A 26,881-nucleotide genomic window follows, 5' to 3' on the forward strand; every position below is an offset into this window, starting at 1 on the left:
ATACATGAAGTAATCTCCACCTGAACATTTAAAAGAAGGAAATAAATAGAGATAACTTACCAGTTTTCAGTTTTAATGTCACTTCAGAAGCTGATAAGCGAAGACAATTGAGAACTGCCAAAGAAAAGAATAACTGTTACTGAAAACATCTCAAATTCATTTTTTGCCTCTTTGATATGATGCTAGTATCAATCCATCATATATAGAAATCATGAAAAAAATTAAGTTATTGTTCAGTTAAGAACTACGTCCAAATCATCTTTTATGCAAGGTTACTAGTTCATTTAAATCTGAATCTTGTTCATTATTGAACTAAACAACTAACTAATTATACAACCCCAGGACCCCTTTTATGGGACTCCTCCATCTTTAAACCAGCACTTCAATCTGGAACAGGAAAATAAGGGGCTCCTGTGGAAAGAAAGTTCCTCGAATAGATTGTACTCCTTTTTGTCCACTGAAGATGATACAACCTCACTGAAGGTGACTTTTCACTCATGGTAAAATCACATGCAGACAAAGTCCAGTAACATCAATCACTACTAAATAACACTGCTCATAACTACCTTTGCAATGGATTCCGTCAGCCTATCTATTTCAAGAGGTCTTTTCCTGCACTCAAAAGGAGATGTCACATACAAAGGCTGCCCTGAACATTTCATTTGCTGAACATTTCAACACTGTTATGTAATGAAGATCAAAGACAAATATTCAAATTACTTGCTAAAGAATTCTGTAAGCTAATTTTACCTGTAACATGAGTGAAAGTCACACATTTCCAGTCCTTTATACATGTCTATTACTTTATATAGTATTTTCATAAATAATGTAAGTGACTTTACATTTCCTCACAGCTGTAGCAAAAGGTGGACACAAAAAAGTAATGTATTACATTTTCCACAAAGTTCTAGTTCCATAGATTAGGTACTTCAGAGTTATCTGTCTTTAGGGTGCATACTGTTTTAAAACTTCGAAATACTTATGAAAAATGTCTGATTTTAAAAGGTAATGAATTTATGTCGGGTTGAAAAGAAAAGAAGTTTTTGAAACAGTCTCTTACACAATTACAGCACACTGATATCATACAAGTAATACAGAACTAATTACCAAATAAGACTACAAAAAAGAGAAAAGAGAAAGAGCAGTAGTAAGAACAAAAGAAGGTTGTTGCAATACAGGGTTAGAGGTTATGTGAGAAGAACTGATAGTATTAATTATGTGTTGAACATAAGTATAATGTACATTAAGTTTATCTTATATCAGGTGAAAGAGTACTGTATATGATATTCCAGTGATTAATTTCCTTGCATTGGGCCAAAGTCCAAAGATAGATACGATCAAGCTTAGAAAATAATACACAAGAAGTCTGATAATTTTGAAGGAAATGATCACAAATAAGTCTGACCACAGTTGAAGTGTTTGTGAAATGCCAAAATATGAAATGTGTGGTTACTCATTTACTATTTAAAAGCCAGAGGTCATTAGATGTGTGAAGTATCTTTAGTTTTGCAAGAAACCTGTAACATTTCAATTCAAGACTGCAGCAATAAATCACCATTCAGAAAGGTACTAAGCACTATTATAAGTATTAAAGAGTCATCTAGTTTAGGGAAACAGAGACAAGATAGTCATGCAATGCTTTATATGCAACAATATTACATATAACTGAAAATTTTCTTTTGACCACAAGTGTAGCTTCATGCAATGCTTTATATGCAACAATATTACATATAACTGAAAATTTTCTTTTGACCACAAGTGTAGCTTTAAATTACGAATATATATGAAGCTAAATGAAGCACTCGGTTAAGAATATTAAACAATAATGTAAGCAAACTATAAAGACAAAACCAACACAAGTAAAAAATTACACACCTGTTACCAACAGAAATGAAAATGGTACAAAACTTAATTTTTTCCTCACTACTTACCAATTATAAGAACAACATAGTGCAACTGTAAAATTCTACATCATTTCAGATATAAAATATGTTACATTCCAGTAAGAATGTAGCACTAAGACATAATCTGCATTTGAACTTTCATAAATCAAATTAAAGCGCTACTTCATTATCTTATTCTTTTAACAAAGACTTGCATTACTTGTCAAACATTCAATCTAATGATTCATATTATCTTTAACATATATAAGAGAGAAAAAAAAATCACTTTTCATACTTCATTTGAAATCTAACAGTAACATAACACAATAGCAAAAATTTGGAAAATGTTAAATGTTGAAAAACTTATTCATTCGTTTTGTTCATTTTATTGCCATACCTCTATATAGGTTAGGCAATTGGATAGACGATAGTATTTTGAGGTGGGAGATTATTCATATTCACTGAGATTATGAAATCACTAGTAATGTATTCGTTCTTTCACTCTTGTTAGCTATTTTCCATGTAAGCAAAGTTGCATCTACAACAGATGACTTAGTCTTAGAGGAAAAGAGATCCTCATTTGGCTCTTTCCTCTGTTCCATCTTTTATAAAGTAATACAGGAGGATTTCCAGCATCTCCACTTCCACCTTTCTTAGTTGCCTTTATCAATATAGGAGATATGTAGGCTGTATTCTTTTTCCCCTATCTCAGGGATAATACTGTGTTCATTAGCAAAAGTGAAAATTTTTTAAAATTATTTTACAGCAAATTAAATGGACAAGAAATGGAAAGAAAAAATGAAAAATAGAATGGACAGAACAACAAATTCTGAATATACTCAGAAGAACTGGAATCATGTAAATCCCCAAATTTAATCACAGATATTCCAAAATGCATAAATTATAATCACAAAAAGCACCGACTGGTAATCTATGCATCATTACTTAAGATACTGTACAAGACTATATTAGCTTTAACAACTATTACCCACAGCAATAGCCAGTCACATGAATGAAGGGTACATATATTTTAATCTATTCATACCACTCTAATTTTAATGGGTTCTAAATGAAAGAAGTGATGATAAAGGTTGAAAAAATAAAATATTACACAATATATAAAACAAAATAATAGCAAAAGAGGGAAGTGTCAATCTGCAACCTACAATGCTAACAGGAGAAATGGAGAATGGTACACAGTATGTACTAATCTAAACCATATGTTCACATATGATATAGCAAAATCAAGTGACTGAGTGTTACATACATTATAATATTATTGCTATTGTATTTATGAAACAAAAATTTTTTTCTATTTTCCCTAGAAACAAAGGTCCCCAGTAAACTGCACTCTCTAGCCATGTACATTACAAAGAAAAACAAATGTTTGTAACACCTAAAGATTACAAAGGAAACCAATAAAAGCAAGAGCCACTAGAAAAATGGCTGATCACCTGAGCTAATGACTAAATCTTTGATCTACCTAACCTAAGATCATCAACATTCATCCTGTCTGTTCATGGGCAACTCATTTATCAAGTTTCATTCCAGTCCATTGATCAGAAGTTATCATATGAAATGAAGCCCATCTACAAATGTTTGAATAGACAAATGAATGGCAGGTATCCTCTATATCACACACAACTATTTCATCTGGAGTGATAAAAAGATCTGATAATACATAACTATTAATGAAAATAAAATGCATAACTACTGATGGAAAGAAGTGAGAAAGTGGGGTAAATAAGAAAAGAGAGAGTGGGTAATGTAAAGCCATCTGCTACTGTATTCAAAAACGTTTGCCAGGATGCCATAACAGTGCCACAAAATCATTCGTGCATTCTACAAATGTGGAAATTGTTGTCCTGAGTACCAATTGTATTACTGTGACTCATAAATGTTTCACAACATATATCTAAAAGTAACAACACTGTATTTAAAGAATATTGTTATCAGAGACATACTGATAACGAAAAGAAAAAAAAACTGATTATCTATGCATGCATATAGTATGTAACACAATGGAAAGAAAAAATCAAACATGTGGTGCATCAGAATCACAGTAACACCACTGATCAGAAATCCTTTATGGATAATGTTGGATAATTACTGCACATACATGTGTTAGGATCAGTGAACTGTTCTATTAAGCTTGTTTCACTACCACATAATCTCGGTTCAATCCTGAGTTCTAAATTAGGTTTTCAGTTTTAAATTTTCAAAGGATTACTGATGATACAATAATAAGCAAAATATTAGCAATTTTGTTACTGTATCAATGAAGTGTTGGCTATCTAGACATTTTCATTCCCCAATAAAATACACCTCATTTAGTGTGAAATTCATTTACTGCAGAAAAGGATTCCTAAGAAGGGTGAACTACTTCACTTCTGGTAAAACTTTAGATTTGAAAGCTGTTTAAAAAGTTACAAAACTGAGGTTTTATTTGGCAAGAGGTGGTCAATTTTGTTATTCACTACTTCCACATTACTATGATTCTTCTACTCTTTTATTCAAGATTATCATATAGAGAATATTGATTGGCTAAAACATCTACCATTTTGCTTCAGCTTAGTCAAAGTCTATGAGCAATAGTCCTCAAAATATAAATGCACTGAAAAATACCATACATCACATCAAAATACTGCCAGAAACTGGATGACCAAGCTCACTTCTTCGTATCCCTATCAACTTGAAACAATATTCCTGTAATACATTTTGACCACTATTTGCCTCTTGTAAATTGTCTATAAAAACAGCTCAGGCTTCTTTACTTGGGCCACTATCTGTGAGGACCATACTGGTGTTCTAATTAATGGCAATGTGGACTGACCTTCCTTTGTGGTGAATGTGATAACCTCTTGCCCATTGACCTCCCATATGATGTCACCTGGAGCCAGCTGTGAGAAAAAAGGTATAAAATCTTACCCCCAATTTACATTAGCAATAGAAAATGCTATTTAGACAGTAAAAAGATTAACCTCAGATTCATTACACAGTGACAAGTGGACAAGAATAAAGCACAATTTGTGGCTGGTAAACAGCTTATCTAACTCCTGACTCACTCCTACTTAAGGATTACCTTCATTTCTTTTATATATTGGATGACCTCATGTAAATAATCTTATCAATTTTTTCTCATACATCATTCACAAGCAATACTCAAACATGATGGGATAATCAATTTTTGTATTAAAATCTTGAAGCTTTATTCTGATTTCATGCATCTACACAGACAACATATAATCATTTTTGATGAAGTTAGGTGTTTAGAGCAAGGAGGACTGTCGTACAGTGATAATGTACTTACAAAGAATGCTCTGTAAATATAAATTTTCCATTTGGACATTCTTAGAATCCTTACTAAGACCCATAACCTGGCATACAAGTTATGGATAACATCTAGACCTACTACAAAGTTAACACTGCAAGTTTCCAAAGTCCCAGCTAACACACACCTTTCATCAAGCTATGAGAGTGAATCTTTTTTAAGAATTACTCATCAAGGCTTATAGCATGTTCAAATATCTGTAAGTCAAGTTTTAAAAGAACATTGGTATCCCAGGTAGCATATGATACATCATCATTCTTGCAAGTGTGAATTATGAGGGACATGATTCACATTCATTCTATTACAGTGGTCATACTTCAGAACTATGATGTTTGGCACACTTTTAAGAAGCAAGCGATGATTAAATATTACCAATTTCTAGTGATCTTAATTACGTCACTATTGTCTTCTGGCTGCCTTTTCAGACAAGCTAACATTCTTAGAAACCAAGACCAAAAAAATATCTTGGACATTATTCTTGGAAGTTATCCATCGGTTTTATATCCTAATTGATTCTATTTCATCATCAGAGCTTATTATCACTGACTTTTCTGATAAATTCTAATCTGAACTCTAAGTAATCTAGCTACTCCACCCACACCATAACTGGTTTTCTTTCCAAAACAGAGATGATTCAACTAGAAAAGTATGCTGCACAATCTGCATGTGTACTTATCGTTTCTGACCCCTCAAGATTTCCCTGCATACATTATAGCAATTGGCAATTTCCTTCTGTGTTACACATATATAATTCATAATTCTGAATTGGGAAGCAGAAGCAAGCAACATTTAAGCATATTAAGATAAACCATAAATATCATACTAATGATAATACAGTACTAAACATTCTTAATGCAAACCAGCAGAAAATTAAGCATTAAAGCAATAAGCAAAAAAAAAAAGAAAAAACACAAAAGCAACAAACTGTATTCATAACACAACAAAAAAGACAGCACATACGGTTTGTGGTTACTGAGCGTGATACCCGATTTGACAGCAAGGCTTGTACATTATTCTCAATTCCAGTTGTATGATGGTCCCTGGATTTAGCACTGTTTGCATTATAACTGCATCTAGGCTCTGGACTGATCATTCTAAGTACTGTATGTATATAAAAAAAATTTAGCAATATATGCTATGCTGTAATACACACAAGTATATATGCATATCAACATTAAGTTTAGAAGTGTATGTGAATGGAGAAAGTTGAGAGCAAATGCAAGAAAAAGTAAGGTAATGAGATGCACCAGGAGGATGAGACATAATGGTATGAGTGTAAGTCTGAAAGGGAAAGACCTAGAGGAAATGAAGCACTTTAGGTGTGAATAGGAGTTGAGGAGATTCACAGTGTGGAAAAGGGGGCTAAGGTCCATGGTGCAACAGGGAGAGTGCATAAAGAGAGGTCATTGTTTACGAGGGCAAAGATGGGTATATCTGAAGGTACGATGGTCCTGAACATGTTGTATGGAAGCAAACCTTAGGCCCTGAATGAAAAAGAAAGGAGAGGTTAGGCATATTGAAATGAAATGCCTAAGGACAAGAAGTGATGTGAGATAGATTGATCATGTAAGGAATGATGCATAAAAAGGAAGTGTAGTAGTGTGCAGTCTGACTGAGACAGCAGACCAGGTTGTGCAGAAATGATTTTGACTTTTTGAGATGAGGGAAGCTAAGTGGATCTACATGTCAGAAGCAGAGGGATTAAGGGGAAGGAGGCAAACAATAAGATATAAGGATATAGTGCAGGAGAATGAGAGGTGTGCATGAAATAGAATTAGTTAGATTGTCATGGTATATGGGGGAGGGGGGCAACATGTCAATGGGCTGAACTAAGGCACATGAAGGAGTTAAGTTAAACCCTGGAAAGGTCAGTAGGGCTTAGCTGAGAATGGTAGGCTATGGTTTCAGTACATTATACATATCAGCATGAGAGTGGATGTGTATAAATGAGGCTGTCATTTGCTTGTTCTTGACATTACCTCACTCAGGCAGAAGAAGCAATTAGGTATAAAAATAAATATCCTGTAGCCCTAGGACTTCACTTATAGCTCCTCCAACAATGTGACTACATTCCCAGTGGAAGGCAAGATAAAAAAGATCTGGGCACAAAGGTCCTCAATAATGCTGTATTCTTTTCCATTCTTTTCCATTTGCAGATGGTGCTAAAGCCTCGTCAAAGATGAATTCTCATTCGTAGTGTTACCATTTGCAGGCTGAGTACAGTAACACCTTTATATAATTTGATTATATAGCCCTAGGACCACTCTTAAGGGGTTCATGCAGCTTCAAGGGTATGCTGCATGTAGTAGGCAGGGTATTGTTGGATTCATTTGAAGCAAGAAGCTGCTACACAAGACTGAACTCATTTTTATCCAAAGATGATGATACAACCTTGATGAAGGTGACCCCTTACCCACTGGGAAACCACATGGAGTCCAGTTAAGAGTGTGACCAAAGACTTCCACAAAATTGTCAACCACTCTTTTAACCCCAGAAAGACATAAATCCAACCTTTACCCTCCAGTTACCTTGAATGGGCAAGAACTTCCACTCAACAAAGCACCAACTATTCTAGGTATCACACATGACACAAGCAATATTCACTTCCCACTCCAAAAACATAAATACAAAATCAGCACATAAACTATATACCCTAAAAATACTAAACTGTGCCAGATTTGAACAAAAGAATCCCTAAGCATCTTCCACAAATAATTCATCCTGTCCATCCTAGGGTATGCCTCAACTGTCTGGTCATCCACCCTCTCAAAATCAACTATAACAACTCTATAAAACAAATAAAATAGAGCACTCTGAACAGTCACAGAATGCCTGTCTGCCACAAACACTCATTACCTGCATAATGAAAAAAGATCCTCTCTACAATCCCACCTCAACATGCTTGGCACTCAATTCTTTGCAACAGCATTAGACTCCTCACATCTACACCACTTCATAACTAAACATCAACCCCAAGCAGAAATTATTAAAAAGCGTTAATTAACCTTGCCTGTGAGGCATGGTTAGGGTAAATAAGAGACTTCTTTTTTTATTATTCAATGCATACAGTCCACACCTTTCAAAGTTCCTGAGAGAAGTTTTGTCCAACATTTATGTTAAATACTGACCTTTGACATTTTACAATTTGTTGCCATACTGTAGACCAGGGCTATTCAACTGGCAGCCTGTGGGCCAAATCCAGGCCTTGAGTGGTTTTTCACTGGCCCTTTGACAGACTCAGTAAAATTAAAATGAATTAATGAAATTTGTTTATTTAAGTACTTACAAACTTTCACACATATATTTATTGCGACCAACTGTATTAATTAGCTGAATGAAACATTTGATCAATTGTAATTTGTTGTTTCTTTCTCTGTATGTGTATTGAGGAAAAAAATGGGGGGTAATATAAATGTATGGCCCTTTCATCTATGTGAGTTTCATAATCCAGCCCTACTCCTAAAGCAATTGAATAGCCCTGCTGTAGACAATTATATTCCTTTACTAAGGGACAGTATCCCTAAATATGTAAGAATGTTGCTTATGGTAAACACTTCAACCATACACCTTAATACCACTATAAATATTCATCTAAAATCTATAACCGAACAATCTGCTGTGCTAACACAAAAATTATGTATATATTGTAACTATGTAAAAAAAATAACGAAAACTGAATTCATATGAAAAATATACTCATTTATATGTGCATCTAGGACTGCTGTCTTGCTGCCAATACCAGTACTCTGTAACAGCATAGCAGATGTCTGAACAAGGCTCTCAGACCAGTTATATAATTTTGTATTTCAGGGGAAAGCATTCTATTCACTGTCAAGCAATTTTTCTCTCATAACCTTTGAAACTTCTCTCAGCAAAGCCAGGGAGTGCTATGTTTTAAGCCTGCTGGAGTGAACAATCCAAGTGTTTTCAATCACTCAGCCTTACATTTTCCCTGAGATTCAAAGCCATCTTCACCTTTGCTTTGAAGCAAATGTAAAAATAAGGTAAAACATAGAGAGATCATAATATGGTCCTTTATATTTACCAATCCCTCTTTAGAATACAATAATTTCCTCGCCACAAATATTCTGGAAATAGATTTATAACGTTATTTAGAGTCATAATTTAAAAAAGATTTTCCTCATCACTTTTCCTCTCATCAAATGTTATGATAGACCAATTTCTATCTACTGAATACTTTACACTGATACATATAATTCTTCTCAGTTTTAGAAATTCAAATCCCCACAAGTACATTAACTTAGATACTGGACCTATTATCCACAACTAAATTATTTTACTAACATACTTGAAGACATACTTTCCATGTTTTCATGGCAGTGCCTACTTGTTAAATCATATGACACGAATTCTTAGAAAAATGGTTATTGTTGCTCACCCCTACAGAGAGATTTCCATTTTCAGGCAGATACTTCATACAGTTTTACAGAAACATACACATGGTGTTACTAAACTTCACAATATAGCAAATATATTTGCTAATAATATTATATCTGTAAAACCTTTGGAGATAACTTGCCAAACCCGACCTGAGCAAATCTAACTTAGTCACGTACCAAAACTAAAACAACACCGTTACACAGATCTCACTTAAACTGGCATTGGTTAGACCTCAGCATCCACATTACTGTCACTATCATTTAACAAATAAATAAGCTACAGGAAAGATATGAATTCTTTGCCATGTCCCCTTTTCCTGGGATGCGCTCTCTTAAAGGTTACCTGGCAAGAATTCGCGGCCGGGGATCCTTCAATGATGTCATAAATAATTGGTGGAAGTTCAGAGCCTGCTCCGCCGAGAATGGAAAACCCAAAACCACAAGTTTCACTTCGCTTTAACTTTACATATTTCATCGAGTCGGCCATCTTTCCATGGCCTCTGATCTTCGTCTGCTACCACAGTTTCTGTTGGCAATTTCCTGAATAATTATTTGATTTATCAATATGTAAGAATGATTCGTATTGCAGTAAATAAACTAAGTGTTTCAAATGTTATAATATCGCGAACTCTCTGACATTGTAATTATTCCAGTCAAATTAAAAGGTACTTCGACATTACAGTGGTACCAACATTCCCGAGTAATTCAGATGTAAACAAACAATGAAACTTTATCCAAATTGTGGCACCTACAAATTATTATCTATACTGAAATTTAATATTATTCTCATATGAATAAAGCGATTTATAAGTCTTGTACACAAAATATCACCCAAAGTAACGTAACACTCATAACTTCATATAATAATGACATTCCCAGCTCTGAAGTTCGCCGGGTCATAATTGTCCAAAAAGATGATTTTGTGACAGCTTTAAATGATTTAGCTCTAGAATTTATATTTTCATCGAAATGTCACTTTTATAGGACACTATAATCAATGTTTCATGCACACATTTGAAAAGCTTTGGCACGTTTTACGTATGACCTCATCGCATCTTTTCTGAAAACGAATATTGGAATGAAATTTCCTTTGCAAAGTATCCCCCTTTGTAAGTATTACCCACACTTAAGACATATACACATCTCATTTCCAGTAACAATCGTCAAAGAACTTTTCGCTTCAAGGAGTTTATTATCTTCTTGCTACTAATTGAAGCTGCAGGAGGTCCACAAAAGGAGTCTTGTGGTTATATAATCAATGTTTTATATATTTTATCATTATTTATCCCTGGGGATAGGGGAGAAAGAATACTTCCCACGTATTCCCGGCGTGTCGTAGAAGGCGACTAAAAGGGGAGGGAGCGGGGGGCTGGAAATCCTCCCCTCTCACTTTTTTTTTGTTAATTTTCCAAAAGAGGGAACAGAGAAGGGGCCCAGGTGAGGATATTCCCTCAAGGGCTCAGTCCTCTGTTCTCAACGCTACCTCGCTAATGCGGGAAATGGCGAATAGTATGAAAGAAAGATCATTATTACCGTATATAACCTTAGAGGCCCTTGTTTGGGACTTGCAACTTCGAGGCTGCAATACAATTAGAAGCAGGAAATGACGGAGTCCTTTGGAACAAGAAGGTCTTCGCCGAGACTCTACTCTCCTTTGTCAGCTAACAAGGATACAGCCTCGCCTAAGGTGAATTTTCACCAGAGGTAAAACCAAAAGCAGACAGAATTTGGGAAGTGGCGGCCTGTAGTGACCTCAAAACAGCCTTCATGGCCAACATCTTGAGGTTTGTTCACCTCATTTTCTTCTGGGGAGCTTAACTTATACTTCAGTACACGAAATGTACCGAAATTTTATGGTAAAAGCAATTTACAGAACTTTCAAACTCAATGACTGTCTGAAATGGAAGTTAGAAGCTTATTATTAGACTGATTGGTATACTAATGATTAAAGAGTAGTCATGTTTAACATTACGCTTCATATTGTCTTATTCTGTTAGACACTTGACTGAAAGACTAAGTGGAATATATGACATTCCTGGATTTCTATACAGAATAGTATTTGGCAACACATATGATGTATTAACATATGTCTATACTTAAGATAGATTATCTTACGATGATTTTTTATTTAGGTTTCAGCCCATATTGTAAGATGAAGCGTCTTTGCCACAAATAATTCATTCCTTGGTTTTACCGTAATTACTGGCCTCCAATATGAATGATTTTCACGTGTTTTAAGAAATCGTAAGAAAGTCGAATAAATGTTGAGGTACTCAATCCGGAAGTCTCCCTAAAACGCTTACTACGAATTAAGTTTCTTTGATTGCACTCATAAACTACTATTGTGATTTCTGTAAATTAGATGTATAATCTGTGGCTGAGACTAAGATGAAAAAACTATAGATTTTCATTCACACTGAAGCGGTACAGTCTGATGATATTCTCTTGCTAGAAATAACATTTGAAATTTACACATGTGCTTGATAGTCTTTATTAACTCCTCACAATAACATTTTGGATTATTGCAGTATTTCATTGATGGAAGCTCCGCAAAAATTCCTTAATCATGCACATCGTATAGTAACCTTCATGGAAAGCATCGTACTTTGGCACAAAAGCTGTTGATACTTGCTGTATTGCTTCAAAGATGTTTATGAATACTGTATACCTCACCAAAGATCATATTGAAAAAAAAAATTATTAAAGTGGTTTGATAAGTTTCTTGCTACATTGACTTCACTTATTGCCTCATCTCATTATCATCTTAAACTTCGTACACCCGGCAGCAGAAATGAACAATGTTTACGTCGTGTGGGTCAAGGTAGAGCCCAGCTCAGCTGACTGTGTTGATGCTAGTGCTATCTCTAGTGATCTCCCTTACAGTGCCGAAATCTTCCTACTTTTTATCATCGTATGTAGCACCTTCATCTATAGCAGAATGCTGAAGGAGTATCGGATATGCATGCCGATGACAGTTGAGGAGGTAATAGAGCTCGTTTTAGTGAAAATCTAACAGTTTGTCATTCATTATAGTTTAATAGTTTTGATCAATAAGAATCTTACTCGTGGGTGGTCTAACACGTCTTTAAGTAATCTTTTATACAATAGATTATATAATTCTCAAAGACGTGAACTTTTAAGTTTGTCGTCAAAGATCCAGCAGAAATTATTGAAACATTCCCCTGAGAATAATGCTACTGCGGTTGCCTTATGGATGTGCAGGTTGAAATGAAGGAAACTGTTGGGGATAAATAAGTTTAAGGGGACTACAGAAGTTACTCATGGAAGTGGCATAAAAGCATGTCAGGTGAGTCCTGGCAGTCGAAAGGTGATTTAGAGAGGCACCGAAATTAGTATAAAGCTAGGTGAAACACATGTAGTAGTTAACCCTTGAAAACCTTGCTTAATGAAAATTAACCATAATATTCAATGTCTTAATATACAAGTTATCAGCGACATTTCCTTTTGTAGTCACATGGCATGAGGTCCAGAACATTGATATGATTACAGACAATTACTTGCTATTTAGTGTGTTCATTGCTTGCTTGAATTACAGTGTTAAGTGTTCATATGTAAACCAACTTTAACATTCATGTATTTTTTTCCCATAACATAAGGTAAATCCCATCTTCTGTAGAAAGTTTCCTCTTCATGTCACAGAGTAGCCTCTTTTGTGATCATTTCGATAGCTTCCCTCCTTAGGGAAAGTCAAGAAAAAAGTGCTTTTATAAAGTGAAAGAAGTAAACTAAATGATTTCCTCCACATATAATGTGCAATGAAAATAACCATTTTGCCATTCCTTCTTTCAGAGCCTTGTAGTGGCATACTTAATTCATGGCTTGTGACAACAACTGTTGAATGGGAAAGTACAGGCTGTTGTGGTTTCCTTAGAGACGTTAAGTTATACAGCTGGGAGATTAGGGAACTGAGAAAATTTGTTTTGTAAGTCTTTATTTTAATGTATAAAAGATTGAGATTTATCTTGGCTGTCAGATTTGGAAGAAATCATCTGGATGATGCGTGTACATACAGTTGACTTGAGTAGTAAAAAGTGTTCCAAGACACATATGGAGTCCAGACCAGTCTTGTGTTTATTATTACACCATCATACATGAGTACTGCAGGTAACCTCTTGAGTTCATCTTCTGTGAACTTGAGTGTTAAAGTTAGAGATAATGTAACTGATGACTGCAATTTCGGTTTAAAGAACATTAAGATGTGTATAGTTATTTGTCATTATGGTACCAACTTTAATGCATATGCATCCTCAGCATAGGAGAAGTACTGTATCATTTATAAGATTATGTTCAGTGATGGTAGCTTTGCTCAGTGGGTGTGATAGATATGGACTTTGGATATGTGGAATTTGTGAATACCAGTAAACCTTTACAATATTCCATGATTTTTCAGTATCACATAGGGCAGCTTTACATGATTGCCCGACACAGCTCAGAACAGAGTGATGGAGGAGAGGGTGTGGAGGTAATAGAAAATAAGGCATACACAGACCCAGTTTATGGTCTTGGACAGTTCACTGAAAAGCGGATCCATCTATCAGGGTGAGTAAATCAGTACCTTTCTTGGTTTGTATGTATACACTCAAGTTTTCCATTATTTGATGTCACACTAGAAAATGCTGCCTTTATGGATTCCATAAGGTAGAGTCAAGTTCACATAAAACTGATATGCTGTTTAGGCTGCTGATGTGTTACTCAAGTATTGAGATTGAATTGAGCATAAATTTCAACTAAATTGTTCGTTAATTTTCCTTTGATATATTCTTAACAATACATGAACCCTTTGGCTGTGCATTACAACTGGTGCAATTCACAATTTTCCTTTTCATTGCAAAATACAACCTAAGTCCACACCTGTTAAAAATAATGTGTACATCATGTACAGTATGCCAACCCTCTCCTTACCTGGAAATATCCCCAGGATCCCATGAGGTGCTGCTTCCATGTGGTGGCAAACTTAAACACATGCATAAACAGTCACCTGATCAGATGACTGGTGCCTCCTAGACATCATGCATGAACAGTGACTTAGCTGATTGCTGCTGCCTGTATTCATTCATCTCTCTTTTCTGTTTTTACTGTATTTTCAGTATTATTAGTTAATCTATGAATGTTATCCCTGGGGACAGGGGAGAAAGAATACTTCCCACGTATTCCCTGCGTGTCGTAGAAGGCGATTAAAAGGGGAGGGAGCGGGTGGCTGGAAATCCTCCCCTCTCATTTTTTTTTTTTTTTTTTTAATTTTCCAAAAGAAGGAACAGAGAAGGGGGCCAGGTGAGGATTTTCCCTCTAAGGCTCAGTCCTCTGTTCTTAACGCTACCTCGCAAACGCGGGAAATGGCGAATAGTATAAAAAAAAAATTAATGTTATAATGTTTAGATTACCTGTATATGTTTATTAGGTATGATGATACATATATGAAAATATGTAATGACAGTATGCACAGTGCTTTCTATGATTGCTCAAGAGTTGATAACATGAGGCTGCTTAGCATCCCTTTAGATCTGACATTAATTTTTTGCAACCTTGATTTTGTTCATCATAGTTAGTATAATATGTGCATCATGGCCTTGATGTGTGAGCACAGTACTCTGTTCAAGGACAAATCAGTCCCTTGTATACAAATGAAGCAACAGTTAAGAAGTGAAATTTTGACATCTGAATAGGACTCCCAGTTTCTTAGAGGCAGATTTGGATATATCTGTATTGTGGGGTTTTTAAGATTAAGTGGATGAAAAGGCAATACCAAGTATGTTCATTATCAAAAGGTGGAATTACAGAACTGCCAAAGGCAAAAGGAAAGTTGTGAGGAATTTTTTATATAGAGTTGGATAGAAACTGGGTCTTGAAGGCATTAACTCAACCAGGTTTCATCTACTCCACTAACTAGATATCTTGTCAAAGTCTTGAGTCTATTGAGGAAATTATGTGTTGACAAAATGCAGATTGAGTAAGAGGAGTAGAATTGAAGGATGTGGAGGAATGCAGTGTTGACTCATCAGTATATGAGTGCATTTGATTATTTGTGGAAGAAAGGAAATCTTTGGTAAAGAGAAGTTTAGGAGACTGGGCAGAATCTTGAGGGACACCGCTGTTAATGGAGAACAGGGGAGAGTCTGATCCATTAAGAATTATGGAGTTAGATTTGCCAGAGAGGAAGTTAGATCTAAGGGAGCAAAGTGGAGGAGGGAAGCCAAAAGAGAGGTTCTTAGAAATGAGACCTAAACGCCACACCTTGTTAAAAGCTCTAGATATATTAAGTGCAACTACGTAAGATTCCCCAAAATTACCATGGTAACTCATGTCTGGGATGGGATGTACCTACACATGCTTCCAAGAAGGAAAAGCTCTGGTTTTTAAGCAAATGGAACAGAAGAGCAAGCACAAGTGCAAATTCAAAAGCACACTCTCAGTACACAGGGATTCCTTCAGGACCTTAAGCCTTGATTATGTCCAGAGTGAGAAGCCTTTTTTCAGACAGTTTGAAAAGAGATTACAGGAAGGGGCATAGGATTAGTAAGAGGAGCATCAGGGGGTGAAGGAACGTTGGACTCCCCCAAGATGGAGTTAGAGGAGCAACAGGAACCAAAGAGGGTTCCTTTGTGTAAAGGAAAGACAGCTATAGTACCATCAGAATGGAAAAGTGAAGGAAAGATAGAGTGATAGAAGCTGTTAATAATGTCTGTAGCTAAAGACCAGAAAGACCTATTAGTGGATGATGAGGAGGGGGTATTACACTTCCTTTGAATAATGGAACACTTTGCCTTACGGGTAATGTACATGCATCATGGACAGTGATATATGCTGAATGAGAGTTAGAGGAAGGAGAGTTTTTTCTAGCCCAAAATGCCTGACCCCTTGCCTGACGGCCTCAGAATGGTAATGGTTGAACTGTCAATTAAAAGAAAAGGTTGTTTTGGAGGAAGAGGGGATAAATGCTTCATTCCCATAACAATAACTTCTGCCATGCATTTGGCGGAGACAGAAACATTGCCATATAAGACAGTAATTTACCTAAGAAAGGTCAGAAAAGTATTTGTAAGTTTTCCACTCAGCTTTGGTGAGGTGCCAATATTTACGTTTAGAAAGGACTGCTGGAGGGGAGATGCCATTAAGATATATTTACGAAAGTGTGGTTAGATGAACCAATTGTGGGAAGATTGTGCTGTTACAGCACAAAGGAATAGAGGTGAACATTGAACATCGAATCTAGAATGTTAGGAGAGTGGTCACAGTGGTCAGGAATATGGGTGGGATGGGAGATGATTTGTTTTAGATCATTGAGAATGGAGAACATGAGAGCTTCAGTCCCCCCTCCATCTGTATGGGAGAGATTCAACCATTCCCTGTGGTAAACATTGAATTCCCTATGGTAAAGCATCTGGGCTTGCAGGTGAGAGGATGCAACAGTTTCATGGAAAGAATTTAGGTAAACAAAGATATGAGATTCATAGAATTGGGAAAGCAGTAAAGAAAACAAAGGAAAAGTGAGGTAGTCAAACAAAGATATGAGATTCATAGAATTGGGAAAGCAGTAAAGAAAACAAAGGAAAAGTGAGGTAGTTAGGAGACAAACCTTGAGCCAGACAACATCAAAGTTTGAGGACTAGGTCTTGCATGCAACAGGTGTATTGATGTTGGAATAAGCACAGACACCACCTGTGAACTAGAATCATGAGTTGAGGTTATAGTTGGACATGGAAAAGGGATTTGTAAGAACATCATTAGACAGCAGGTCTTAGAGAGAAGAAAGATTTTAGGAGAGGTACTTGATGGTGTTCAACTGAAGAGAAAAACAGGCAGGTATATCAGAGGGGAAAAGATTGTGGAAGGGGCCAGTATTACTACTGTTTGTGCTCTTCTCTCAAATGGAATCCTGGAGATTCTTAGCACCCAATTGTGCTGTGAACTATGGGCCATAGGTTTGTTGTTTGTGATTTGTGTGCATGTGCATAGTATGTGTTTTGGTCCTATTATATCTACATATTGCAGTTCATACTTCCATTATTCTTGTATTAAGATTCTTGATACCTTTTAACTTTACATTTTTCTCGTGATAAGTTATATGTTTTGCAGAAAACTGCCCGCCTGGATTCGTTCATATATTCCACGATTTATATACCTGACAGAGAAGGCTTGGAACTACTATCCATACACGGAAACAGGTAAGGAGGCCTAGAATATTGTAAAAGATATGTATTTTTAGTTTAAAATAGATGAATTTGATTAGATCAATGCATCAGATGGGAATGAATGATGAATATGTATTAAGCACCCACTTTCTTTTATTGAGATCAGTACTTCCTGCTGTGTTGATTCATGAACTTTTAGGAAATTTCAGCATGTTAGTGCATTTCCAAAACCATTACTATTTCAGAGATTTACTTAAGATATTACTGAACAGGTGTGTAAGAAGGTTTTGTTGGTGTAATTCATAAATTTGGGATGAACCACTTACTTCCATCCCCAAATAAAATGCATTGTATTGTAGTGATGAAATTAGGTTGGGATGTGTTAAATGGGCTAGTCTAAGATAATCGATTGATGTTTAGAGACATAAAAGGCATATGAGAATAGTGGTGTAGTATTTAGTGTTACTGATTGCGCATATGCATGAGCTGTTTGGGAAACCCACATAGGCTTGAATGAAAAGGTGTTTTGGAAAGATTTTGATAATGTGCAAAAGACAAGAGAATGAATAGGAACTTTGGTGAATTGGGCAAAAGGGGAAGTATAAAAGGTAGTGATGGATTGAGGAGGAGATAGAGTAATTGTTTTGAAGGACTGTTGAATGTGTTTGATGATAGGGTGGCAGATGTAGAGTGTTTGGCATAGGATGATATATGAAGTGGCCATGGAGTGTTGTTTGATGAAGAGAGAAGAGGTGGTGAAGACATACGTATGATGAAATGTTGCAAGACAGCTGAAGTGGGTGGTATTGCAAATATCTTTAAACAAAACTTCTACTTAGATCTGAATCATCTCCCTTGTATAGCACTGGATGTACCATCTTTGGTACTAGATAATCCAGAGCAGAGGCCAAAGTTTCCTGCTCCTTCATTTGAGTATTACATGGAAGGCTCAATGGGCTCTATCCTGAGGTAAGGAGTATTGGCTATGAAATATGAAAAGGAAAACTTTTGTATTTGTATCTATTTCTTTTCCCCATCCCTTCCATCTCTAGTATCATTTTGCAACTCATTACCTTAAACCCTGACCATAAGAAGTCTGAGATACCACCTCTAGTGGTTAGTGAGTAATGAAGGTTGGGAGCTAGCAGGTTCCCCCCTCACTATAAGGCCAGGACATCATAAACCTAGGTGGGTTGCTGTAAAGTAACAGTGTTTCTGTGAAAAAGCTTTAGGTAGCTTCATACTATTATGATTGTCAAGAGAGTGAATCATGGTAGATATATCTTACTTTTAGGAGTAAAAGGTGTTTTGACCCCCATGAGAAACTGTTTCCTCTCTGATGTTATATGGATCATCCCTTAGAAGGAAAAACATTTTCATATTGCAAAATAAATTGTTTTACCCTTGGAATATTAATGAAAGTTATCTCATTTTACTCTACAAGACTTGTATTTTGCCTAGTTTTTATTCTTAAGGAGATTACAAGCATTTTGTCTTGTACTAATTCTTTTATTTTCTTTTGCATGTGACATGCTGTGGTGTAACAGAATATACCGTGAGTATGATATAATGTATTCAGTTTCTCTGAAAATTAGTGCATGGTAATTTGAATAGAATTGGCATCCACAGAACTTGTACTTTCAATGCAGAATGCTATAACATTGTATTTGATGTGAAAGATTAAGGGTTGTTTAATTAAGAGTGATGAAATAAGAGGTTTGGCTCACAAACTACTGGAAAACTGCAAATGTCACTACTCTTTCATATACTTCGCTTGCTGTAATAGGGAGACTTATTCCTCAATAATTTTTGTGCTCGCTTTTGCTTCCCTTCCCTTTGTTGTATTAATTTTTGTTATTCATTTTGTAACCCCAAGGACCCTTTATCCAGAAGTTCCTGCAGCTTCAAGGCTGCACCATAATCAGTAACAGGGAAAAGACTTTTTGGAAGAAAATTAAAGAAAAGCTTATTCTAAACAACAATTTGTCTTCCAGTATACATATGAATGTTAAAACATGTTGCTTATGATATCCCAGAGACCCCCTTCTGACTGATCTCATCAAATGAGAGATCCACTTGGAAATATCCTTGCTGGTATACATCTAAAGGGTCTGGATGAACAAACTAATGATCTTCTAAGTAATTTTCCATGAGATGAAGAATTTTTGAGTTCTGATTGGACATAAAGAATGAAGTTTCTGTGGAGAGTTTTTTATCTGATTTTCCAAAATTAGGAACCATTTCTTAATCTAACCATAGGCTTAAATTATGTAATAGTCGTAGGTTGAAGGCCCACATAGTTTTAAACATCTGATAGCTGAGGAATTGAACATTGGCAGACATTTAGTACAGCGGAGGAGCTGCCTCACTTTTATGAGGATCAATATACTGTGTACTTTAAAAGCTACATCATCAGCGTACAATGGAGATGCAGAAAATAACTTTTTAAAAAGTTATACAGTCAGCTTACATGACAAATGCAGAAAATTGATATTGTGATTTTTTTTTTATTTTCAAGACAGAAATGAGCTGAGATGGAACTCTGCCACTGCACCAACCCTTTATGTCTGCTCTTTTTGAGCCTGATGTGTCATGAACTTTGCTGTCTTGAGTAAACGTGGGGTTACTACAATTTGTAGTAGCTTTGGGAATTTTGACAACTCTCAGAGTGATGTGCTTGTATGTTTTTCTCTTGTGTTTAACGGTTAATGTTAGTCATTTAGGCTGGTCATTGCTACTGAAGTGAAGATTTTCGGTTTGATATCTGATGCATTTTGATAAACTTGAAGAACACATAGGCAAGTGCCCCTTCAATTTATTGAGGTCAAGGCTTGGGACAAACATCAGCTCAAGACTGATATGCTTTGGTTTAACTAAATGTTGTGGAATTGTTGGGTTTAACATACTTTTTAGTTTTGTGCAGACCAGTTTGCTTTTGGACGAAGGGGAGGTTGTGGCTTACCCTTGAGAAATCATAGATGTAATTGTTTTCTCAAATGAAGATATGAGCTTTTACATTACAAGGAATTTTTTCTGTTACAGTGTTCATTTATTCCACGGTTTGCCATCAAAATCCGCACCCGTTATGAGAACAATAATGGATCTTCAGAAAATGTAAGTCTTTTTTACTTTTTATTATGTGATGGAGGCAAGCAAGTATGAATATGTCCATGTGTATATATGTATTACCTGTGTATGTGTATGTATATGTATGCATATGTTGATATATTTATGTATATGTGCATGTATGGGTGTTCATGTGTATATATGCAACAAAGAAAAATAAATAAATGTGTATATATATATATATATATATATATATATATATATATATATATATATATATGTGTGTGTGTGTGTGTGTGTGTCTGTGAATATGATTGGATGGGCCATTCTTCAAAATTTTCAAAATGGCTGTTTAAAATGTTGTCCCCATTGGTAGGTTCTGTATTGGAAACTTACATTAATTACACTGAAAATTTAATTTGTTTATGGATGGGGTTATTAGGGAGGTGAATGCAAGAGTTTTGGAAAGAGGGGCAAGTATGAAGTCTGTTGTGGATGAGAGAGCTTGGGAAGTGAGTCAGTTGTTCGCTGATGATACAGCGCTGGTGGCTGATTCATGTGAGAAACTGCAGAAGCTGGTGACTGAGTTTGGTAAAGTGTGTGAAAGAAGAAAGTTAAGAGTAAATGTGAATAAGAGCAAGGTTATTAGGTACAGTAGGGTTGAGGGTCAAGTCAATTGGGAGGTAAGTTTGAATGGAGAAAAACTGGAGGAAGTAAAGTGTTTTAGATATCTGGGAGTGGATCTGGCAGCGGATGGAACCATGGAAGCGGAAGTGAATCATAGGGCGGGGAAGGGGACGAAAATCCTGGGAGCCTTGAAGAATGTGTGGAAGTCGAGAACATTATCTCGGAAAGCAAAAATGGGTATGTTTGAAGGAATAGTGGTTCCAACAATGTTGTATGGTTGCGAGGCGTGGGCTATGGATAGAGTTGTGCGCAGGAGGGTGGATGCGCTGGAAATGAGATGTTTGAGGACAATGTGTGGTGTGAGGTGGTTTGATCGAGTAAGTAATGTAAGGGTAAGAGAGATGTGTGGAAATAAAAAGAGCGTGGTTGAGAGAGCAGAAGAGGGTGTTTTGAAATGGTTTGGGCACATGGAGAGAATGAGTGAGGAAAGATTGACCAAGAGGATATATGTGTCGGAGGTGGAGGGAACGAGGAGAAGTGGGAGACCAAATTGGAGGTGGAAAGATGGAGTGAAAAAGATTTTGTGTGATCAGGGCCTGAACATGCAGGAGGGTGAAAGGTGGGCAAGGAATAGAGTGAATTGGATCGATGTGGTATACCGGGGTTGACGTGCTGTCAGTGGATTGAATCAGGGCATGTGAAGCGTCTGGGGTAAACCATGGAAAGTTGTGTGGGGCCTAGATGTGGAAAGGGAGCTGTGGTTTCAGGCATTATTGCATGACAGCTAGAGACTGAGTGTGAACGAATGGGGCCTTTGTTGTTTTTTCCTAGTGCTACCTCGCACACATGAGGGGGAGGGGGATGGTATTCCATGTGTGGGGGGGTGGTGATGGGAATGAATAAAGGCAGACAGTGTGAATTGTGTGCATGGGTATATATGTATGTGTCTGTGTGTGTATATATATGTGTACATTGAGATGTATAGGTATGTATATTTGCGTGTGTGGACGTGTATGTATATCATTGTGTATGGGGGTGGGTTGTGCCATTTCTTTCATCTGTTTCCTTGCGCTACCTCGCAAACGCGGGAGACAGCGACAAAGCAAAATGAATAAATAAATAAATAAATAGCTTTGATGTTAACTCAGTATTTATTTGCTTACAAGTGAGGAATCTTTTGAATTGTCTTAAAGATGATATTAATTGCCTTAAATTTATTGTCTCTAATGACGTGTGTATAAAAACTGAATTATGTGTAACCAACAACTCATTTGTTTGCAATGGTGAATTTTACAAACAGATATTAGGGATGTCATTGGGTAATCCTGTTTCACACACATTATCAAATATGTAAATGGAATTTTTTGAAACAATGTCATATATGTAATTTCTTATTTTATGTAGACACCATAATATGTATGTGGTTTAACAGTATGAACCCCGAAGTTTTTGATAAATCTAAACAATTTGGTTCCTAGCATAAGATTTAAGATGGAAAAAAGAGGGCAACAACTCTACTATTTGGATACCTTCATTATCAGAAGACAGGTTTAAGTTCCATACTTATAAAAAGACCACGGGGGGAAGGGGGGGTGCCATTTTATGTGTGGTGGGGTGGCGACAGGAATGGATGAAGGCAGCACGTATGAGTATGTACATGCGTATATATGTATTTGTCAGTGTATGGATATGTATTTATACGTTGAAATTTATAGGTACATATATATGCGTGTATGGGCGTTTATGTATGTACATGTGTATGTGGGTGGGTTGAGCCATTCTTTCGTCTGTTTCCTTGTGCTACCTCACTAACACGGGAGACAGCGACTAAGTATAATATATGATATGATATCATTTATTACACAGGATCGCTGTTTCCCGCATCAGCGAGGTAGCACCAGGAAACAGACAAAGAATGGCCCATCCACTCATACACACATATATATATACATAAATGCCCATACTTACACATATACATGCATGTACATGGACATATCAACTTATACACTTATGCATACATATATGTACTCATATACATAACATATACACATACATATATATACACATACACAGACATGCACGTATATACACATGTACATATTTGCTTGCTTTCATCCATTCCTGGTGCTACTCTGCCCCAAAGTTTTAGAATTTGTGTTACATTCTGCTAGTGAGTAACTAGTAGAATTTCACCCCTGACCAAAAGATAATATTGTAATTAGTTTTGTATAGTTTAGATGAAATATATGCATTTGAATATATTCCATATTTTTTGGTTTTTATAAGTTTCAACGAGAAATAACGTTTTACTTGATCACATTGACAAGTTAAAACTGAATATCAATATCATCAAATGGAAAAATAGAATTGAATATCTTATCAAGATTTATGTTAGAAATAAATATTTCAGTGCCTTGATGTGAAAGAGGAGGAGTTGAGACAGCGAGTAGTTGATTACGTGGACATCCTCACTGATCCAGTTGATGAGAAGTATTATAAGAAAGAAGAGGTTCGTATTAATGTTTTAAGAAAAAAAAAAGGCCCAGTGGGCAAGGATATGCGGTCATCAGAGTAGAATTAACAAAATATTTTCTTTAGCAAAAAAATTTGATGTTTTTGTTCACTGTGGATTTTTTATGCACTGTAAAATGAATGGTTGAAAGGCACAGAGACCTTAAGTTATGTGTTTAGATCATGATCTCTAGTTATTAGAACTGAACCATCTCTATTCTTCTTGTTAGTTTTTTGTAGTTTCTTTTTTTTTTGGTGTTTCAATAGCATTTTTACTGTTCAACATTTTTTCCTCTCTTCCAACCTGATTGATTTGTATCTGACTATCCAGCTGCTCAAACTGAATTTTTCAGTTTCCTCATTTTGTCAGATTCTATTTTGGATGATATCCAAATCTGATGCTCACTCTCCTCTGACAACTTCTATGTGCAGGGTTTCCTTAGTGCTTTCCCATCTTCTTGAGGGCAAAGTGTATGGCTCAGATGGCATACCCTCTTGAGTTCTATGGGAGTATTCCTCTGAGCTTGCTCCAATCTTTGCTCACCTTTTTAATCTGAGTCTAAGAACCTACACTTTTCCCTCTTGGAAGCATGGCTTGGTGCAGCCCATCCCTAGGAAAGGAGACTTCTAACCATTCTAACTAATGTATTTCCACTGCTTTCACTTTTATTGCAGTGTCTCAGCAGAGGTTTTGAAAGTCTCTTTAACTCTCACTTTCTCAGACTTAGAAACTTATATTCTTCTTTCTGATCTTCAGTATGTCTTTCACAGTTGATCTTTCATTCAGGTGTTGCCCCTTGTCTTCCTATCTCAGTGATACAGAATTGATGAATCTTCTGTCATAGCTTTCAGCATCTTTAAAGCATTTGACAGGTGTGGCTTGTTTTTGGTCTCTTAATTTCCTTTATTTGGCTTTCCTATTTCTCTCATTCTTTGGAATGTGAATCATCCATGGCAGAACTGTTGCAGGAGTCATTGATGGAGTGACTTCCTGTTGTAATCCATGAGCACTGGTGTCCGTCAGGGTTCTGTTTTGTTTGCTACTCTCATCTCCATAGGTAATCTCTTTACATCTTTTAACCCCATTCACTCTGATGCTGATGATTCCATTTTTTGTACATCATCTAACTTTCTCTCCCCTCCTTACTCATGTACATTGTCTCAGACTGAATGCATCTCCACATGTGATGAAGCTGTCCTCCTTCTGCTCTGCTGGTGTTATTTAAGCCATATCTCTTATGAGTTACCCATACTATGCTAGCATGTAGCAGCTACTTCCCATAGTTTCTACTTGGAGAAACGAGAATCAACCTATGATACTGCTTTTACTTCTCAAGCAGTGATGTGAAATTCTTTTTCTTCAATTTTTCCCTATTTCTATAACATTTCTTTCTCTGAGTCAAGGCTCAAATACCTAAAAAAGTTTAGTTAATTCCTTCATTTTTTCTCTTACTTTAATTCCTTTTCAACTGTGATGACAATGAGTGTTATGATTTGCCCATAACATGTCAGTCAGTATAAAAGAAAGGAAAGCTTCATTTATTCAGGATGATAAGACGTATTCCATTCTAACTCTTATGCTTATTACTTGATATCTTCTTTAGTTTTTACTCATGCTGTGATCTAGACTTGTATCAGATACTTGAGTCTAGTTTTGATACAAACTTAATTTCTTTCCCAAAATCTAATCTTTTTATTTTGTAAATTACAGGATCTTTCTACCTTTGAATCAAGGAAGACTGGTCGTGGCCCTTTAAAAGAAGGATGGCGTGAGTGCTCCAATATCATAATGTGTTCTTACAAATTGGTTGATGTATCATTTCAAGTTTTTGGACTTCAGACAAAAATTGAAGATTTTGCACATAAAGTGAGTGGAAAGTTAATATTTTGATAATTAGGGGAAAGGCTACAGTGTCCTACAAGGTGTTCTTGCTGTCAGAAGTCTCATATATCCAAACTGATTTTGGGGAGCACACTATATGATTATGTTCTTCAAGCATTTAGAGTCCTCCTGGTAACATTATTAGGGTAAGAATTCAAGAAATATTTGTTCATATACTCATGGTTCTTGTTTTCCTAGACTCTTTATGGCAGCATTAGTTGGTCTGCCATATATTCTAAGACTTAAGCTGTCCAAAGAGGAATCACCATTTCCTCATTTTATTATCTTCCTCTGTTTTGCCTCCTGGTAACATTATTAGGGTAAGAATTCAAGAAATATTTGTTCATATACTTATGGTTCTTGTTTTCCTAGACTCTTTATGGCAGCATTAGTTGGTCTGCCATATATTCTAAGACTTAAGCTGTCCAAAGAGGAATCACCATTTCCTCATTTTATTATCTTCCTCTGTTTTGCCTTTCCTTATATCTCTCTTTTTGCCTTCTTCCTTCAACATTTCTCCCCATACTCCCACAGTTTACCAGCCCTGCTTTAACTTGTTGCAAGCTTAAGTTATATGTATATCACTCCCCTCCCATTTTCAATTTTTCAAAAGAAGGAACAGAGAAGGGGACTAAATGAAGATATTCCCTCTAAGGCTCAGTCCTCTGTTCTTAATGCTACCTTGCTAACATGGGAAATGGCGAATATGTATGAAAAAAAATAGAATAAAAAGAGTGTGATTGAGAGAGCAGAAGAGGGTGTTTTGAAATGGTTTGGTCACATGGAGAGAATGAGTGAGGAAAGATTGACAAAGAGGAGATATGTGTCAGAGGTGGAGGGAACGAGGAGAATTGAGAGACCAAATTGGAGGTGGAAGAATGATGTGGTATACTGTCAATGGATTGAACCAGGGCATGTGAAGTGTCTAGGGTAAACCATGGAAAGTTTTGTGGGGCCTGGATGTGGAAAGGAAGCTGTGGTTTCGGTACATTACACATGACAGCTAGAGACTGAGTGTGAAAGAACGTGGC

General features: G+C 36.2%; 2 protein-coding genes across 2 annotated transcripts in view; one reads left to right on the forward strand and one right to left on the reverse strand.

The window, feature by feature from the left end:
• The window catches only part of Efa6 (Exchange factor for Arf 6), a 58,879-nt gene extending 48,572 nt beyond the window's left edge, over nt 1-10,307 (reverse strand). The window contains 3 exon segments of the mRNA XM_071658421.1: nt 61-114; nt 4,717-4,783; nt 9,958-10,307. Coding sequence (XP_071514522.1) covers nt 61-114; nt 4,717-4,783; nt 9,958-10,101 — 265 coding nt within the window. The 5' untranslated portion in view covers nt 10,102-10,307.
• A 1,970-nt stretch (nt 10,308-12,277) lies between these two features.
• rdgBbeta (cytoplasmic phosphatidylinositol transfer protein 1) overlaps nt 12,278-26,881 on the forward strand; it is a 30,467-nt gene continuing 15,863 nt past the window's right edge. The window contains exons 1-7 of the mRNA XM_071658428.1: nt 12,278-12,597; nt 14,026-14,174; nt 17,709-17,797; nt 19,312-19,319; nt 20,807-20,878; nt 23,868-23,966; nt 25,680-25,835. Coding sequence (XP_071514529.1) covers nt 12,406-12,597; nt 14,026-14,174; nt 17,709-17,797; nt 19,312-19,319; nt 20,807-20,878; nt 23,868-23,966; nt 25,680-25,835 — 765 coding nt within the window. The 5' untranslated portion in view covers nt 12,278-12,405. The remainder of the gene's footprint in view (nt 12,598-14,025; nt 14,175-17,708; nt 17,798-19,311; nt 19,320-20,806; nt 20,879-23,867; nt 23,967-25,679; nt 25,836-26,881) is intronic.

This window comes from Panulirus ornatus, chromosome 66, assembly GCF_036320965.1.
Source record: "Panulirus ornatus isolate Po-2019 chromosome 66, ASM3632096v1, whole genome shotgun sequence".
Taxonomy (NCBI): domain Eukaryota; kingdom Metazoa; phylum Arthropoda; class Malacostraca; order Decapoda; family Palinuridae; genus Panulirus; species Panulirus ornatus.